The sequence below is a fragment of the Myxocyprinus asiaticus genome, chromosome 48, assembly GCF_019703515.2.
Source record: "Myxocyprinus asiaticus isolate MX2 ecotype Aquarium Trade chromosome 48, UBuf_Myxa_2, whole genome shotgun sequence".
Lineage (NCBI taxonomy): Eukaryota > Metazoa > Chordata > Actinopteri > Cypriniformes > Catostomidae > Myxocyprinus > Myxocyprinus asiaticus.
In genome coordinates, this window is record NC_059391.1 from 27,380,060 (window position 1) to 27,396,010 (window position 15,951).

The window sequence follows — 15,951 nt, forward strand, 5'->3', positions numbered from 1 at the left end:
AGCATAAATGTTTGATGAATTTAAAGTTTTTATAGAGCTTTGTCCTTTTAGGTATATGAAATAAGGCTTTTAAGCTATTGTAAATAGTCAAATCAAAATAGTTTAACTTGTATTGCAAGATTTGACTTCATGGTGGTTTTTTAGCCATTTGGGAAAATCCTAGCACTTCAAACAAAACAAACCTGCAAAATGGTTTGCAGTTCGTATGTTGTCTTCATATTCTCAGTCCTGAAATGTATGTTGACAAATTGTCGCACCTTACACAAAGGAGAAGCCAATGACACTTAAAAAGGGTTACAGAATTTTGTCAAAATAATTGCAAAATTGTTTTAAGCAGTATAAGTACTTAAGTTTTTGAGCAATTACATTTTTTGATTAATAATTTTGTCTTTATGGTATATATATATATATATATATATATATATATATATAAAGTGCTCTTAAACATTTGGCTGGTCTATGGTGCGTTCACGTCATGTCGGAATTACTGCAATAGAGCGCAACAGTCTGGTACCGAAAATAAAAATCCCTTTAATTTATCCCATAGACGAATTGATTTTCAACGATAACTTATAAACCTTTAAAGACAGACCTAACATGAGCTCCGAGTTTGTTCATTGATGGTGTATGCTTCCGTTGAAGCCATCCATCTGCGTTATCTCAACTTCATTGTTTAAAAATCGTGTTTGATAGCGGAATTCACGGTAAACAACTACATTACCCATGATACAGCAGAGAAAGATTCACCAATCAGAGAACAGCGTCAAACGAAACCCGCGAAACGTGCCTCGGAGCGACCGCGCGCTCCCATGACGCACTGTGAATGACATAATCGAGCTTCCCTTCACCCTTAAACTACTTATACATTTGTACATATCAGGATATTTTGCAATAAACATAAAATATATTCTTTCTATACTTATAATCAACAACCTAAAATCAATAGTTTTATACATTACCATCGTTTTTTATTCAATGAGATCATTCGCAATGCTTCATGGGATTGTAGTCCGTGCCCTCATGAAAGACGGTAAGTACACATCCTTGTATCTTTGTCTTTATGTCCGAATTTCAAATACTACTTTGCCTTGAAACAAAGTTCGTGATGTTGGGATTCACCTCGGAGCTGGTTTGTTTCATGGCTCACAACTCATTTATGAAGGATTTTATTAAAAGTCTATGGAAGAAATGAACTTGGAAAATACATCCGGAACCCAGACGGATGAAAAAGTAGGCGGTTACTGTTGCGCTCTATTACGAGCTCTATGAAGACATGAACGCTTTTTTACAAATGATCGTAATTACGGTAATTCCGACATGATGTGAACACACCATAAATACATTCCGAACAGAAATCACACAAATATCCGGTCCTGACGTCACACAGTGTTGTGGAGTAGTTCACTAAAAATGGTGACACAATTTTAATTATTTTTTTTTTGATAGTTTTCCAACAAGCATCACTGAAGCGTCACAAAATGCCAAATTTATCACATTATTTTTCACACTCTCCCCTCTCATGTAGCGCTGGGAAAACCAAATCATTTTAGTGAGTCGGTTCGTTCAGACGGTTAATGTAAATGAACTAGTTCACATAATGATTCGCTATGAGTGCTACTAGTGCACAGGAACTATAAGTTACTAACTAGTACAGGAGCCAGTGCACCCAAAAATTATAATTATATAAAATTATAATTATCTAATAATAATAATAATAATAATAATAAAAGCTCCAAAAAAGGACATAAAGTAAGAAGACTCCAGTGGTTTAATCCATGTCTTCTGAAGCGATCCAATCGGTTTTGGGTGAGAACAGACCAAAATATAACTTTTTTCACTGTACATCTTGCCATTGCAGTCTATAGGCATTATCATGATTTCAAGCTCGATTACACTTACTAGTGCTTGACGCATGTGCAGAGAGATAGATGGTGCTAGGAAGTGTAGTCGAGCTTGAAATCATGATCGTCAAGGAGACTGCTGATATCAAGATTTATAGTGGGGGAAAAAAAAACATATTTTGGTCTGTTTCCACCCGACATCAATTGGATTCATGCTTCAGAAAGCATGGATTAAACCTCTGGAGTCATATAGATTACCTTTATGTGCTTTTTTGGAGCATGAATATTTGGTCACCATTCACTTGCATCAGATGGACAATCATACATCATATCTCCATTTAAATATCTTTGTTTGTGGTCTGCAGAAGAAAATCATACGAGTTTGAGGTGACAAAGGCGAGTAAATGATGAGAATTATCCATTTTGGGTAACTACTCCTTTAAAGTCACTTTGCCTTCTTTTTTGAAGCAAAATATATAGTGTGTTGCTGCTGTATATCAGCATATTTCAATTCAGTTATATAAAACAGTGTTTTTTTATTAAGTATAAATTTAATGTTGTCACCCTACTTGTTTAACCCTTATAAAAATGATCATTTACTATAGTAATTTAGAGCTGTCAGGTTGTAGTCCAAAATCCCTGAAGAGCATTAGCATTTTCAAACCATGGGTTTCCTCAGGATTTTCCAGTTTTGCGTATATGAGTAAATAAGGTCTGTAATTAACATATTGAAAATACTTTGTTCAGGTGCGTAGCCACAGATGTGCCAGGGTGTGCACATGCCACCCAAATGAAAAACTGTTTTGACGATAAATAATAGTATGTAGTGGTGTAAAAATCCATTGATATAATGCTCAATCTTCGATGCATCGATTACGGAATTTAATAATCGATTGCAATGACTATAATAATACCCAATGTGCAACAGAGGCTTTCTCAGATAACAAGCACGCTCTCGCAACAGATGCGGAGAATAGACATGAAAAGATACAGTAACACCTTTACTCATGATGTTTATTCATAACACGTTATAGGCTCACGCCATTAAGTCTGAGACTTAATGTCTTGATGTCAAAAATATTTTTCTTTATATTTCAATTACTGATTAAATACAGTTCCTCTAAGATTACATTAAAATGTATAAAGCATATTCAACGGTCTGCTTACCATCTGTTTGTTAGTTTGCATCAAGTCAGACTTGATGTTATTATCATTTTCATAATGGCTTAATTTTAATTTTTGGTTATTTACATTTGCAGTCGTACTTATACTCCCTAAAATTATTTTGGAAAATAATATTTAACCATTCCGAAATAATTAAATAGAATTTTATGACTAAATATAAATCCTAACATTAAGATATATTAACAGGCTTACCTACTCCATTGATAAAGTCACTGTATTGTAACACATGGCAAAAAATAATTTAGAACTGAAAAGAAATTGATATGCTTCATCTCTCGCACACCAAGTTTTCCCTTGGCACACCCAAAGCCTTGTTTCTGGCTACGCCACTGGTTTTGTTCTAGAACATAAATTACACATAGTCAATACCTCAAACGTGAATTTTGTGGCCACTGTGCTATCTTGCAAACAAGTTGCTAAACAAGGACTACAACGGGTTTCTCTTTCATCAAGCACGTACACTCACACGCTTGTGGTAGTTGTAGTCCTTATTTAGCATTTTTAACGTCCTTTTTTTTATTTATTTTTTTTTTATTTTTAAAACACAGCCACTTCAAAATTCAGATTTTGCCAGTTTTTAATGATGAACACAGTCGGAGAAAGATGAGAAATCAAGATGTGAGAGTTAAGAGACAGGGATGGAAACATGACCCAAAATGGACTCGAACCCGGGTCTCCCATTAATATTGCAAGACAAAATGTTTGCACACTAGCACTGCTTATGATGCGATTACATAGACAATGATATGATCCTTCTAAAGGACTCAAATGAGCTGAAAATCAATTTGAGTAATGAGCTGGACAACAGTCGTTTTGACACAATATCTTACCTTCAAGTCCTGCTTCTACAACCAGTGAGGAAAAAAGCCACAAGCATCAATACAAGTGACATGTTTGCCAGCAAAATATACCCGAAATCCTTATATGACCCTATTTAACAGTATAACAACAAAATAAACCAAGAGTTATATTTGTCTTTAAAACTAGCCGTTTACTTGTGACATCATTGTTACATAAAATAGGTTTATATTTCACATGTCATCAGCGATCCATTTCAAATCCAAAATATAAAAAGTGCAAATGACAGTTGACGGTACACTGCCCATACAACATGGTTCAGTGTCTTATTTTTTCCTTTTTTAAATCTTCCTCCGTTATTGTAAACAAAAACAACAACTTAATTCATAAGCAGAACTTGTTACAGCCACATTGACATTCATGACGTGAGAAACAGTACACGAGCAAGGCAGAGTTCATCGTCATTGATATTTTCTCTCGTTCATTCTTTAGGAGAAAGGGTCAGCCAACCAACACGGTGAAAACACAATGCAGAATATTTAACCATTTGCGCAATCATAACTTACATGGAAAATGTTTACAAAGCGATGTGTCATATTCATATAAAACAAACCAATACATGAATATATAAAAATCTTTTTTTTTTGGGAGTGTACAAAGTATTTACGTAAGCAAATATCTGCAGTTCGTTGTGTATATATATATATAGCTCTCAAAGTACAAAAATCTGAGAGTCACTTGGCATTAAACTCCTTCATGAAGAATCTCTGGGGCCCCGAATTAGGAATCCGGACCCTGGGGAACAGGATCAGGCGGCTCTGAGTTTTGGAACGATTCACTTCACTTTTGCGAACCGTCCCAATTTCAGGAGTTTCTGCAGCACCAAACATCAATGTCACTGTATGTTGGAATAAGATCATAACATCAGAGCTTAACGAAAAGAAGAAGCTGTCAGCACGTCCATGCGGCATTCATAGAATCTGCTTTTTTACGCATATTCAGAATTGTAATGCTACGGGCATCCCTCACGAAAGATGGGATGTTACATCCGAGCCATTGAGGGCCCAGTAACTCCATAGACAGAAGAAAGAAAATCTCACTTTCTCTCTAACGATGACTCTTAGACAAAGCGTTTACATGAAGCTCATGACATATGCATGTTTATGGAGCAACTCATAATAATACACTAAAATAAAGCAACACAGCAGAAACTCGATCATGAAACACGAGTGCATTTTTCATAAAACCATTGTTCCGTAAATTGTCAAAATACGACAATTTATATAAGAATGCATTTCCGAACAATGAACCGAATGTGCCGATTAACCTAAAATGGTTTCGCGAACATTTACTTGAATTAGAAAATTTACGTAAGAATGGTTTTCTAAAACTAAATGTGACTATTTTACAAACATTAAATTGAATGCAACAATGAGCCTCATTTATGAAACACGAGCAAAATAAATATTAATATTTTTTCATAAAACCTTTTTTCCGTAAATTGTCAAATTCAATTAAATACGCACAAAGCAACAATTCATGTAAGAATGTTTCCAGAACGTTTAATTGATTGTGACAGTTAACATAAAATGGTTTTACGAATTTTACGAACATTGAATTAAATGCAACTATGGGCCAGATTCATGAAACACAAACAGAACGGATTCCTGTGTGTATCATACGTAAAAATATTCTTGCGTAAATTGTCGCATTCAATTCAATGAGACAATATTACGTAGAAATAGATTAAAAAAAAGTACACAAAGATTCATACTGCGCATGTTTAATGAATAAGGCCTAATGTACGTAAGCATGGTTTTACGAACACTGAATACGACAATTTATGTAAGAATGCTTTAACAAACACTGGATCTTATTCATGAAACACGCAAAAAACGAATTTCTGTATAATACATAAAAACATTCATAGGTAATTTGTTGTATTCCATTTAATGGGAAAATGTATATATCCACATATATTTATGAACAATTTATGCAGTAATGTGTTCTGCTCATATTTCACGAATAAGGCCCATTAAACTGGATCTTACCATTTGTGTAAAAATCATTTTACGAACAATTTACACAAATTTGGCTAGTGTTTCATAAAAGAATCCTAATGTGTGCAAACATGAGGCTTTATAAAATAAAAGTCCTATTATTAACATATAAAAACGCATATATATGCGCTTTAAATATGTATTACGTAAATACAATCCCAAAAGAACATAGAAGAAAAACTGTTTTCTGTGCAAAACGGCTTATCGGTCAAACGTTTTAATTCAAATTCTCATCTTTTAGGCTTTTCACCACAAAGACCCATGCAGGACAGATCAACAGCAGCCGTTATCCATTTCCAGTCATTGATAATTCAGTTCCTCATTCTTAAAGCTGATGTGGGATCAGTGTTTATTAAAAACGGCCTGATTCTTCCTGAGAACAGGGTTAAGCCGGGAAATTTCAGTGTGTGTGATTGGACTGAGCTGTTGTGTGCTTCAGGCGGTGGTGATGGCGTTCAGATCCTTCATCAAACCCTCTAGGTGAGCCATTTCCTCTGATAGTTCATCTGTTTCATACGTCTGAGAGGGAGAGAGCCATGCAAAAGGAGCCATGTTAGAGTTAGGACTGGGAGAGGCAAGACAACGATGGGAAAAAAAGTGTTAGAAAAATAAACAAAAACAAAGGGCCTCATTCAGGAAACACAAGCAGAATTAATTTCTGTGGAAACTATTTGTAAAACAGTTTTACTATTACATAACTATTAAAGTAAATTGCTGCATTCAAATACATTTTCGGGAAATAATGTTTACGAAAATCGTTGCATTCAATTCGAAGTTCGTAAAAACATTCTTATGTAAATTATCATATTCAATTCAGTATTCGAAAAATTATTTTTGCGAAAATCGTTGCATTCAATTCTACGTTTGTAAAACCATTCTTATGTAAATTATCATATTCAACTCAGTATTCAAAAAATTATTTTCGCGAAAATTGTTGCATTCAATTCTACGTTTGTAAAACCATTCTTATGTAAATTATCATATTCAATTCAGTATTCAAAAAATTATTTTTGCGAAAATTGTCGCATTCAATTCTAAGTACGTTAAACCATTCTTACGTAAACTGTCACTTTTCAATTTAATGTTTGAAAAATAATTTTTACAAAAAACTTGGCATTCAATTCTAAGTTTGTAAATCCATTCTTACATAAATTCTCACATTTAATTAAATGTTCTGAAAAGATTTTTTTACGAAAATAGTTGCATTCAATTCATTGTTCATAAACCATTCTTACATAAACTTTCGCATTCAATTCAATGTTCGAAAAATTATTTTTGCGAAAATCGCTGCATTCAAATCTAAGTTGTTGCATTCAATGTTCTGAAAATATTTTTTTATGAAAATGGTCGCATTCAATCAGTGTTCGTAAAACCATTCTTATGTAAACTGTCAAGTTCAATTCAATGTTCGAAAGATAATTTTAAGATTTAAAAACATTCTTATAAACATTGTTGCAATCGATTCCATTTGTAAAATTTGTCAAATTTAATTCAGTTTTTAAAACAATTTTTACATGATTGTCACATTGAATTGTATGTTTGTAAAAGCATTAAATACACTGTAATGTAATGTTCATACAACTATTCTTATGTAAATTGTCACATTCAATTAAATGTCCGTAAAAGTTTGAAATTGTTCATAAATTTGTTCGTAATTATTGTACTGGACTGAAGGCATCAGTTTCCACAAAAATAGTTTTACAAACTATTAACACAGAAATTCAAGCTTGTTTTTCATGAATGCTGGTATAATAGAGATGGGGAAATACAGGGGGAGGGAAAGAGGTTTAAAGCAGCTCAGAGGTGAAAACAAAGAAAGATGCTACAGCGCAACCTACAACAAAACAAAAGAAAGAGATTCATGCATTTCAGAAGTAACAAAAGGACATGCAAACATCAGTGCATTTCATTTTATTAAGTTATTTGTTATTCAAAATTAGGCAAAGAAAAATTATGTTCAAATTAAGTCAGCCAGGAAGTTAGAAAAATAAGCGTAAAAAATAAATAAATATTAAATCATTTTTCACAGAGATTTTCAATAATAATTTCAAATACTACAATAACATATATAGGTCACATTTCACTCCAAAAAAACATAAAATAAGAAATAATATTTTATATGAAGAAAATGAAGCCTATTTTTTTTAAACCATTAAGAGTTTTTGCATTGTGACTATTTTCCTCACAATTAAGTGTATAATCATTTATAATAATGTGTCCAGACATTAGATTTTGATTACATTAATACAGTATTTTTATTACAATCAGCATAACCACCTTGGAGTATAAATACTTTTGTGATTTTTCTTTTTTCGCATTATAGTAATGACAGAATAACTGACTTAATTTTCTTTATGGAAAATATAATTTCTTTCTTTTGATTTTGGTGTGAAATCTAAACCGAACATGTTGTCGACAGGTTTCATAATAAAGCATTTACTGTAAATGAGACGACTCTCCAACACTCACCATGTCTGACTGTGACAACATCTTGCTGGTTTCTGATTGGTCGTGTGCAATGGGGACTGTTCCTGCCATTGGAGCTCGTGCTTGATTTAGTGTTCCAATGGACGCTGTCTTAACACCCGGCACTAAAAACACAGAAAACAACACATGCTCTGAGATTAAACACAAAACTATTGTAAACATGTTTTCTATGCTTCTCTATTTCTATTGTCTGTAAAGCTGACTTACAACAATATGTACTGTAATAAGTGCTTTACAAAAAAAAAAAAAAAATAAAAAAAACAGACTATGTATGGAAATTGCAAACACATCATTTTTAAACAAGGATTACAAAGTATTAATTAACTGCTTTACAAACCGATGACAGATACTCAGTGAGATGAACAGGAAACTGACCTTGCTGTGCCAGCAGAGGGTTGCTGGGTAATGCCGATTTATAGGTGGGCGGGTTGTGGGCGGAGACAGTGACCGCTGGCACAGCAAAGCTCTTGAGTGGGTGTGTTGGCCTGACGTGGGCCGTCGGTGGGTTTATGCTCGGCGGGTCTTCCTCATTAATGACCGCTTCCGTCTTCTGCAGCTCCACTGTGCAGGTGGGCTGACCGGGGGCAACCAGAGGTTCAGGTGCAGGGGGTTGATTCCTCACAGACTCTATAAACAAACACACAGAAACTTATATTCCACAGCTCCACTGTCTGATTGTCAGCAATACGTTTACTAGCATATGAATAACAATGCAAAAGTTAATGCATATGTATAAAAGTTAAAATATTTATAAATATAATATGTACCGACTATGCTAAATACAGTACATAATACAGATTGAAATTCAGTTTGAAATAAATTGCATTCTTGCGGCAGATGAATTAAGCATTAACTAGACAAGACAAAAAGTGACTTCAGAACTCAATATATTATTTGTTTTATTCTCATATCATTGAACAAGCCTACAGTCGACAGCAATCTGTTTTGCATTGAGTTCGTCAATGTGTCCAGTCCTCACAGTACGCGTTCTTGCGTTCCGTCGGCGCTATTTTTAATTGTTGCTCTTCATACATGTGACTCAGACGGACGCGTTTGGAGCATCTCAGGGGTATTCAGCACATTTTTAGGATGCTGTGTCAAGTTAAAAGTAGTGGAAACTTTGAAAATCGCATCTCAAGATTCCTCTATTCTGTTGTGCTTCCTCAGTAAGCAGTTCTCATTCTGTTTCTGCGCTGCTTGTGAGGTTTGTTGAGGCGTGATGCCACCTATTGATGCAGCTTATAAAAACAGATGTACTTCAAGATTGAATTGCTCATATGGTAGGAAAATCAGTACTTTTATTACGAATTTCCATCATTTTTGGAACCTGTTATTTTTAATAGAATTAATCGCACTTAATCGACGTGTTAAATTGACAGATATATCGACAAAAATATATGTATGTATATATATATATATATATATATATATATATATATATATATATATATATATATATATCGCATCTCGCATACACACATATAGTCTTCATTCATTGAAAGTCTTCCCTTCCGCTGTTTCAAATCATTGGGCACGGGAGTACCATGATATTCTATGGAGTAACTTGCTATATGATAATGGTAATGATTCAGTGGTAGTGAATGAGAAAGAATGGGTGAATTTAGCAACACATTAAGCTATTCATTAGATTTAATGCATCTCTTTTGCTGTTCAGACTACAAAACAAACATAAAAACAGATCTGAGAAAACTCCATAATATTCCCAGGCCTGCCACCAGAGGGCATGACCCTCACCTGCAGATGGCACCCTGTCTAAGTATGGCGTCGGTATGGCGGGCGCTCTCAGGCTGATCTGATGGTGAAGGTAGCCCCGCGGAGGAAGATGATAGTGATGATGATGATGATGAAGATGATCGAGGGAATGAATGGGGTGAGCGCTAATCACGGCTGAGAGAAGACACACACAGAACATGACACAGCATGGCATGACAACAGAGTGCACATAAATAAGTCATATGGGTTTGGAACAACATGAGGGTGACTCAATGATGACAGAATTTTCATTTAAGGTTGGGTAGTGCCGTGATGTGTAATCAGACAGCGACGGTGTGTGAACTCACGTTGGGGAGGTTGAGAATCGAAAGGCATCATCATTTTCGGTCTCACTCCCCTCAGACCAGCCACTGTGGACACACTTTCCTCGACCTCATGACCTGAAACACAAACTCGTTTATTACACGGCTATCTGTGTAAACTGTGATTTGAATCATTCTGAGAAAGTCGACGCCTTGCTCTCACCCCGTCTCTGATGGGAGGGTTCAACGGTCGGGTCCGGGGCGGTTCGAGGGATGGGCGTCTCGGTCATAACCGGGTTCGGTTCGGGTGATTTGTCCATGGGTTTGAGCTCCAGAGACTCGTGATGGATCCAGAGATCAGGAGGTTTCAGGTCTTTAGAAGAACTCTTGTATTTGTGAGAGCCGATGTTGGACTTGCATGCTGCACGCTTCCTGAAAACAAAAACACAAACAGCCCAAATGAACATCTGAACAGGGTTCAACACCTTTTGAACAAAGAATTGCCATGACTTTGTCGATTTTTCAATTGTTTGTGATAAGGATTTTTAAAAACCTTTTATATAGAGATTTATAGAATATACTGTATTGGTAACACTTTCTATGAGACCATATTTATTATGCATTGTAAAAGCATTACAATGCATTAGTAATGTCTTATAATACACTATTTAATATGCTACAACTACTTATAAATAATTGTAAGCACAATTATAATACATTATAATACTTAACCTATTCATAGTTATACCTTAGAGAGTATAATGCATTATAACACAATAAACATCCAATCTGATCTGCAACTGTATTATATTTATATTATATACTGTATATAAGTTATGCTTTAAATAAATGACAAAAGCAATATCTTCTTAAATATATAACACATTTATAAGGATTTAAAATCAAAACATTTTATATTATTGGCTACACTATAGCAGAATTTGGATGGGATACATTTTCTAAACGACCTCAAGTTACAATTATTGTCACCCAATGTCTGTGATTTCATGTACTGATTTGGACGGGACTAAGATCTAAGATCTTTATTACGGAGGTGGGAGTGTCTGTTTTCTAGATCTGGGTGTTACAGAAGGTTTAGACGGTTAAGAACACATTGAATTTAGGTGTTAAAATTAACCTATCTTTTTAAACTTTATCTGTTTAAATTTAAAATAACTAATAATATATTGATTTAATTTGAATTCATTAATTATACATTAGAAATTACTTATTTTAGGGGGCCTGGGTAGCTCAGCGAGTACTGACACTGACTATCACCCCTGGAGTCGTGAGTTCGAATCCAGGGTGTGCTGAGTGACTCCAGTCAGGTCTCCTAAGCAACCAAATTGGCCTGGTTGCTAGGGAGGGTAGAGTCACATGGTTGCGATTAGTGGCTCTCGCTCTCAATGGGGCGTGTGGTAAGTTGTGCGTGGATCGCAGAGAGTAGCATGAGCCTCCACATGCTGTGAGTCTCTGCGGTGTCATGCACATCGAGTCACGTGATAAGATGCGCAGATTGACAGTCTCAGAAGCAGAGGCAACTGAGACTTGTCCTCCGCCACCCGGATTGAGGTGAGTAACCGTGCCACCACGAGGACCTACTAAGTAGTGGGAATTGGGCATTCCAAAATTGGCAGATATGGGGAATAAAAAAATACATAAATAATTACTTATTTTAAAAAGCCTATTAAAATAAACTTCACATGCATTTATAGAAGTGGCTGCTTATAATAAACCCACTGAAACAAGACTTATCTGTGAATTATATAATTATAATATTACGCGCAGAAGATTGACACGCTTAAGTACGATCTTAACAGTAGTTCATGCAGGTCAAAATACATGAGGTGTAGCGTTCAATATCAGCAATCACAGACATTCACATTCGGATGGGATTCGATTTCTCAGAGGACCCTTGAGTTAGCCAAAAAACAGTAGGTAATTTGCTGTCATTTTTACAGAGGTTTTGAGAGAAAAACACAGACTTGTCAGATTCAGACAGGATAAAAATCACAAAGTACATCTGTGAAACACTAATTTCCCTGACCTCCTCAGGGAAAACTAGTCCCGTCCGAAAAGGGCTTATGAGACCATATTTATTATGTATTGCAATGGCCTTATAATTGCATTATAATACATTAGTAATGTCTTAAAAACATTTAATATGTTATAACTACTTATAAATAATTGGATTCACAATTATAATATTAGACCTATTCATAGTTGTAGAGAGTATAATGCATTATAACACAATCAACATCCAATTTTATCAGCAGAAGTTAATAAAGTTAATCATATAAGTGCTGTCACGCAAAATAATAATGTCTTATTACTACTTATAAACATCCATAAGATATTTTAAAGACATTGCTTTATTTAAAGCATCCTTAATATATTATATAACTAAATAATACATTATAACATCTGCAGATCAAATTGGATGTATTTTGTGATATAACACATATACTCTAAAGTGTAACTATGAATCGGTAAGCATTATAATTGCGGTTACAATTATTTATGAGAAGTTATAACACATTAAATGGTGTATTATAAGACATTACTAATGCATTATTATGCATTTATAAGCCTTTTACATTGCATTATAAATATGGACTTCATAAAAGTGTTACCTATATATAAAAATGACAAAGTATAAGAATACCATAAAACCCACAATAGAAGTACGTAGATGAAGTTTGATGTTATTTGTGTCATGAATCTTGCCTTTGTTGTTCCTCCCACTCACCACCAGAGGGCTCCATCACCTGGAGATTGACTTTAACTCTCTGGACTCCATTTCCCATAATCCCCGTACCTGGCAATGTTTACCTGTTCACCTGTTTCCAGTCTATTCAGCTATTTAAGTCTCATACTCACACTCTGTCATTATGAAGTCTTGTTTTGCCCTGGCTGACATTTCTGAGCGTTTTCTGGGGTTATTGTATTATCTGTGTATTATCCTGGACTGTTTCACCCTGTTTTTGATCCGTTGCTGCCTGCCCACTATTACTGCCTTGTTTACCTGGAAATTGTCTGCCGCCTGCCCCAACTTCTTGCCTGTTTATAGTATACCGCTCTGGACTGCCTTTGATATTACTGCTGCTGATGACTGACCCCTGCCTGTCTGTATTGCTATGTTTATTATTATTAAAATCTGCACATGGATCTCAACTCCATTGACTCATCATTACAGTTTGATTCTGGTGCTGTAAAAACAAGTTGATCAAAGATGTGATTTGATTTGAGAGAGAATTATGATTTAAATTATGGTCTGTTCATCATGCAAAGTGACTGTATGGCTTCAGAAGACTTGGAATATAGTGCATGATTGATACTGACTACATTTACTGTAGTTTTGTAGTATTTTTATGGTCCTTTATGGAGCAGGACAGCCCTGAGTCACTATTCACTTTCATTGTATGACAAAAAGACGGGAACATTTATAAAAAACCCTTTTGGTCCCACAAATGATGGAAAGTCATACGGGTTTGGACCAACATAAGGGTGAGTAAATGATGACAGAATTTTTATTTTGGGGGGAATTTTTTATTTTTTTATTTTATTTCTTGCATGGACATTTTCTTTCATTTTTAGCCCATGGAAAGGAGTCATTTTGGTTTCATGTTTAGTACTAGTTCTAGTTTGTATCTTTTTTGACAATAAATTGATAGTCACAAGTTCGTGAGGCTTTGCAAAATTAAAAAGGATTAACTGAAAAAACTAAAATCTGGTTATCATTGTAGAACACATTATATTTGATGTTTAATTTTCAATTACTTGTCAACTTCCATTTTTATTATTTTAGTGTGTCAAAGTATATTTTCACCAGCAGATTTTGTTTATACGATAGTCTGGTTTATAATAACCTCATAAGGTAAATTTAGTTACTTCAATTTACCTGAATTCACCTTATGTGAGTGTGCGATTTAGGCCGTGTCCACACTTATTCTTATTTATTGAAAATGCATTGATTTTGCAACGTTTGCACCTCTCATCCTCAATGGAACGGCATTTTCCTCCACCGAAAACAGAGTGTTTTGAAAATGAAAAAGTAACGAATTACAAAAATAGAGGTTTCAAACTTCAACGGATTAGAGTGGACATGGTCTTAAAAGACAGAAGAGTGAAGTACACACTTTTTCTGGTGCGAGTTGGACCGGCGCGTGCAGAGGACGGCCCCGACAACCACAGCGATGATCGTAAACACTCCGACTGAAACGATCACCACTATCACCAGAATATGACTCTCCTGACTGCCTGTGATGCCTGGCTTATCTGACAGAGAGAGAGAGAAAGAGTTATTTTACAGCAAGTCTGAAAGAGATAACAGCATCTGTCTTGAAAATACGTGTCTACTTTTTTACCGATGTTGGATCCAATCCCGCGTTCCGGCAGGGTGGGGTGGCCGGGTTTTACTTGCAGCCCTACAGATAACAACACATCAGCAACAGCCAAATATCACACAATGCCTTTGTCACATCATAATTAAGTAGAGAGAAAATGCTGAATTACCCTGATCACTCGACATCTTATCAGACGGTTCAGCTGAGAATATAGACACGTGCATGTCAAAACAAGCAAGAATAAGCCAATAAACTAGAGAATATAACACAATTACACCTGGTATCAAGATGCATTTCAGGTGGCATATTATAAGAAGATTGCAGATGTCCTTCTTGAGAGATTGCAGATGTACCTTTAGGCGTTCTGAAGTGCACCGTGTCAGACATGGGTCCCATGCCTTTAGAGTTGCGCGCCTGGATCTTAAAGTAGTACGTGGTGTCGAGGGTCAGACCCTGAATCTGATGGGTCAGTCTGTTGCCCACCACGGGCTCCACGACCCAATCATGGACCTCAGCATTCACATCAGTACTGTAGTAGATGATGTAACCTGAGACAGAACAAAGCTTGGTGTTCGAGCTGTAAATTTGTCTAATATGTCCTTTCTCAGCGGATTTAAGTGGGTACCTGTGATTTTGCCGTTGGCTTCAGTGGGCGGCTGCCAGTTAATGTTGATGATTCGTGGATTTCCCTCTTTACTGATGACTGTCACATCTTTAGGGGCGGAGCTGGGAACTAGAAACAACATTTAGGGGACACATAAGGTCCACTGATTTTCAAACAATCAGATATTCATTTTAAACTTTGCCAAGTTCTTACTCAGATTATTACAATATTTTGTATCCCCTCAAAACATATTCAGATGATACACTAATTAATTAATTATGCTCTGACTTTTGCATGCATCCTAAAACCCAAAATCTATATTTTTAAGTAATGTTTCGGTAGTTTTAACACAAAACTTGAATTTTTTTGGTCATGTTTTAATTTCATTTTAATAACACTCCATAAATGATGATTTTACAGAAGTTTGTTGATAACTTTTTCTTGCTTCATACATTTAAAAATATGTTTATCGCAGCATTGTTTCATATACTACTTTAAGGAATAATGTGCAGATATAACTTTTCCTTGTTTCAAATATTAAATAATAATATTTTGCATTGGTTATGAAAACCCATTTTTGTAAGTTTACACACA

At 35.2% G+C, this 15,951-nt stretch overlaps 1 protein-coding gene across 1 annotated transcript in view; it reads right to left on the minus strand.

Moving 5' to 3' along the window:
• Positions 1–6,269: 6,269 nt before the first annotated feature.
• LOC127437668 (neogenin-like) overlaps positions 6,270–15,951 on the minus strand; it is a 150,054-nt gene continuing 140,372 nt past the window's right edge. The window contains exons 19-29 of the mRNA XM_051692728.1: positions 15,379–15,486; positions 15,107–15,301; positions 14,923–14,955; positions 14,775–14,834; positions 14,547–14,685; positions 10,631–10,839; positions 10,453–10,545; positions 10,127–10,279; positions 8,747–8,998; positions 8,354–8,475; positions 6,270–6,403 (exon numbers count right to left, since the gene is read on the minus strand). Coding sequence (XP_051548688.1) covers positions 6,320–6,403; positions 8,354–8,475; positions 8,747–8,998; positions 10,127–10,279; positions 10,453–10,545; positions 10,631–10,839; positions 14,547–14,685; positions 14,775–14,834; positions 14,923–14,955; positions 15,107–15,301; positions 15,379–15,486 — 1,448 coding nt within the window. The 3' untranslated portion in view covers positions 6,270–6,319. The remainder of the gene's footprint in view (positions 6,404–8,353; positions 8,476–8,746; positions 8,999–10,126; positions 10,280–10,452; positions 10,546–10,630; positions 10,840–14,546; positions 14,686–14,774; positions 14,835–14,922; positions 14,956–15,106; positions 15,302–15,378; positions 15,487–15,951) is intronic.